At 40.7% G+C, this 3,792-nt stretch overlaps 1 protein-coding gene across 1 annotated transcript in view; it reads right to left on the bottom strand.

The window, feature by feature from the left end:
• Nucleotides 1-206: 206 nt before the first annotated feature.
• The window catches only part of FAM161B (family with sequence similarity 161, member B), a 7,348-nt gene continuing 3,762 nt past the window's right edge, over nucleotides 207-3,792 (bottom strand). The window contains exons 3-8 of the mRNA XM_010014062.1: nucleotides 3,599-3,792; nucleotides 3,090-3,217; nucleotides 2,644-2,811; nucleotides 2,049-2,148; nucleotides 530-660; nucleotides 207-297 (exon numbers count right to left, since the gene is read on the bottom strand). The exon at nucleotides 3,599-3,792 is cut by the window's right edge and continues 147 nt beyond it. Of these exons, the coding sequence (XP_010012364.1) occupies nucleotides 207-297; nucleotides 530-660; nucleotides 2,049-2,148; nucleotides 2,644-2,811; nucleotides 3,090-3,217; nucleotides 3,599-3,792 (812 nt within the window). The remainder of the gene's footprint in view (nucleotides 298-529; nucleotides 661-2,048; nucleotides 2,149-2,643; nucleotides 2,812-3,089; nucleotides 3,218-3,598) is intronic.

Below are 3,792 nucleotides of genomic sequence, written 5' to 3'. Positions count from 1 at the left end.
TAAGAGAGGGTGCAGGGTTTGCTGGGTTGGACAAGACATGCTCTGAACAGCAGCTGGTCTGTTTTTTCTTTACTAAGTTCTCACATCTCACTTACCCCAGAGCAATTTGTAGGTGTCAGCCTAAACCATAAAGTTCCTGAAGATTAACCTGGAGAATCTTGAATTAAGAAAATCAAGAGATGATCAATGGATTCTTCTGCCAGATCTTATGTTGCCATTTCCTTTCCACTCTGTTCCTCTTGAGGTTCTCCTCCCTGTACAGTACAGGTGTCTTTTTCACCCCGAGGCTTGGGCACTCTGCAGAAACAGTGACTGTCCAGAATACTGGAAAAGGTTTGCAGTGCTTACTTGCTGCTTTACCCCATGCATAAGAAATAGAGTGCAGTCATAGGAATTAAGATAGAGAAGCCATTTTGCTCAGTAAGAGGAGTGATGATGTTGATTTTTCCTACACTAGACGACACAAACTGGAACAAGGGAAGTATTTTTAGTAAAAGGCAAACAAGCTGTATTGCATTGTTTTTATTACCTGTGAATGTCAGATTCTTCTTCTAGCAGGTAAGTGGCATCTTTCCCTTTTTTCCTTACAAATTCTTCGCTTAGCCCCAGCTGCTGAAGGGTTTGTCTGTAGTGACGCTCTGCTTCTTGACAAGCGTCATGCTATGAAATCAAAACTTAAAACAGTAAGCATGTAGAGCTGGGGCTTCCTCATAACAGTCCAATAGTTCTAAAGTTCATGGCTGACACTCCTAATGAGAACAAAAGGACAGCAAAAGCCCAATCCAAAAATTTTTGTTATCCATACAGTACCAAAACTGAATACTAGGAAAATGTCTCACACCTCTGAAAGCCAGAGCTCACCTTTTCCTGCTTCTCTCTCTTTTTTTCTTCCTTCTTCTGTTCTGTTTCTACAGCATCCAGTCTTACCAGACAAACATACCTGTGTCTGAGCTCTGACCTTTTACACTAGAATTGAGAATATGTGCAAAAAAGGGTTGTGAGAAATTCTGGAAGTGTGTTTGCTTTTAATTTGTAGGCACTAATGACAGTGGAGTTCAATAAATGGAGAGCACCTGTCAAATAGCTTTGTATCGGCTCATCTTCATGAAACTGAAAACCAAGCATCCTGGATACTGTATCCTCACTGCCTCCAAATAACCCCTGCAAATTTATGTAGTCTGAGAGGACCATTTTCCAGAGGGATTCGGCAATTCCTAAAGATTAGGATGCTCTGTATGGAAGGATCAATACCCTGTCTTGACACAAGTGAATGTGATCAATACTGGTGAATTCTTACCAACCTGGCAAACAGAAATGTTACCAATATTTATCATACAAATGTGTCTCTGCCTTCATTAACCACTCATCTGAACAGAAAGTCTGACCCAGGAGGGTACTTTCTATTGAGAAATCTTAAATCAGCATATTGTCAATGTATTGTCATTGTGTCTGTAACCAGATATCATCCCTGCAAGGAGACAGAACTGAAAAGGAAAACCCAGGAAAAAAGATACTTAAAGAGAGTGAAGATTGTATCTGTACCTCAAGTGCAATACAGATACGCAGCCGGTCCTGTGTGATGGATGAGATGTGCTGAATGCAGCCCCAGACAGCAGAGTTTGCAAGTGATACAAGCTGAGTAACTAGAGGTCCAAAGAAAAAGTGCTCAACTGGAGAGGGTTTTAAGAAAAAAAGTTTAAAATAGACTGTAAGCTATGGTGTTCAGGTACAGAATAGGTGTTCATCCGATTTCTGGTGTGATAAGGCCTTGATTTTGATCAGACTGTATCTTTGGATTGCAATATATAGTAGGGACTGGAAAGCTCTACAACCAAGAAATAACTCTTAGGGTTTTTTTCAAGTGGTGGGAGAGAATTTAAATTCAGTGGCCCTTTCATGTATTATTTTGAGTGTAGCAAAGAGACTATGCAACCATTTGCATCTCCTTATCCGTGAACTAACTTGAGACTAGATTTCTTAATGCCTGTTTTAAATGAAAGGCAATGTATCATGTTGCCCAGAAACACTCTGGAACTTTGACCTGTTACCTTGGTGACCTGTTCAAAGAGGTATGGTCTGTTCTTGACTCGGAGCTGCATTTCTTCCAACTCCTTTCTGTATTCCTTTGTTCTCTCTCTCATTTTTTGCCTGAAATGGGAAAGTTGCCTGTATAATAGAGGTTTCCTGTGACTGTATCTAATCAGGGATGAGGAATTCTCAGGAACCTCTCTGTCCTTCAAATAGCTCTGGTAGTTCTCTCGGTTTCAAATGCTGGGCAAAACCAATCCTACTGCCGGCAAGTTACAGACCCTTTAAAGAGCTTTACTACTAGACTGTAAGCAGAGAACCAGTGTTCACATTTTCAGAAAAACTTGTCTTATGTGTGCTTTACCAAATTATACATTTCAGTTGGCTTGTTTGTACAAATGAGTTTCTACAAATGTTAATCTAAAGGAAATTATTCTGTATGAAAGGAGTAGTGTGGGGTTGTCACATCCCATTCCACAAATGGATGTGGAATGGGTATGACAGCCAAAACCTTAGGCTAGGAAAGTTCTTAGACCCAAATCCTCCTAAAGAATTATCTGATGTTCCCCAGTTAGTAGAGCAAATTATTATTTCTCTGAAGAATAGAATACTGACCAGTTCTGTTTCAACTTCTCCTTGTGTGTTTCCTCCAGGCTTTTATGTGGATCCAGGGCTTTTGCTCGGCTGTTCACCGACTTCTGGATAGCTTGACATTTCTTTTTCTGCTTCTCCAGCCAATAAATTCCTTCTTTGTCCCCTTCGTTTTTGTTATCCTGGGAGCATCTATATAGAAGAAAGTTACTAATAAGCTCATTTTAGACTGCCAGACTACATGCTTCACTTTTGTAGTCCTTGAAGGAGAAAAGCAAATTTCAGACACACAAGTGTGCAGCTCCCCAGTCAACTTGGAAGCAGGACAAGAATTAGCAAAGAATGAAGACAGAAACATATAGGAAAGGTATCGCTGATGTAGTTGGTGTGATGAGGGAACACACTGACCTTTTTTCCTAAATTAAGTCATTAGCTGGTGTATGGTCTTGTAGACAAACTTTTCTACTTACCTAATAGCCGATTCCCTTTTTCTAGTTGCATCTGTAATATGCACTGGAAGGGTATTGGAAGAGAGAGAGGAAAGTCCAGCCAGAGAATGACTTTTTTTCACTGAAACCTTGGAAAGTTGCTGAGAATCCTGGGGAAGGAAAAAAAAAAAAAAGGAACTTCATCTTCATTTGGAGCACTTGTTCACAGCACAGAATCTCCTCTGTTCTTCCCGCAAAGAGAACAGTTGGGGTATGTGGGCAATGCACTCATTCTTGTCTCTTCTGTCAGTAGGGATTTATATGGGGCTGAGGGGAAGGAGACTTGATTAGGAGTATGGAAGGGTGGCTGAGCCTGAGCTATCATAACTCATCTCTGTGTGGAATTTTGCTCTCTCGTTTGTCCTACAACGCTGCAGCACTCCCAAGGCGAGGATGGAGGTCACAGGACATTAACCACCCATAAATAAATGCTATAAATTCAGTAAGTTGCTACATTAATGAGAAAAAGCAGAAATATCTAGTCATCTCACCTTTATCTTTTCATTAGCCTGCCTCTGCCTGCCACGGAGATTGGAAGTTCTTAGCTTGAATGGCTTATTATGAGTTGCCTCTTTGATTTCTTGTCTCCTTACTGCTTCCCTCTGAAATGCCCAGTAAAGTCCTTCAAAATCCGGTATCGTTACATTAATCCTTGGCTTGAAGCTGAAACTTTTGTCCTGCAAGA

The sequence above is a fragment of the Nestor notabilis genome, unplaced genomic scaffold, assembly GCF_000696875.1.
Source record: "Nestor notabilis isolate BGI_N333 unplaced genomic scaffold, ASM69687v1 scaffold31324, whole genome shotgun sequence".
Taxonomy (NCBI): domain Eukaryota; kingdom Metazoa; phylum Chordata; class Aves; order Psittaciformes; family Psittacidae; genus Nestor; species Nestor notabilis.
This window is presented reverse-complemented; position numbering and strand designations above follow the sequence as displayed.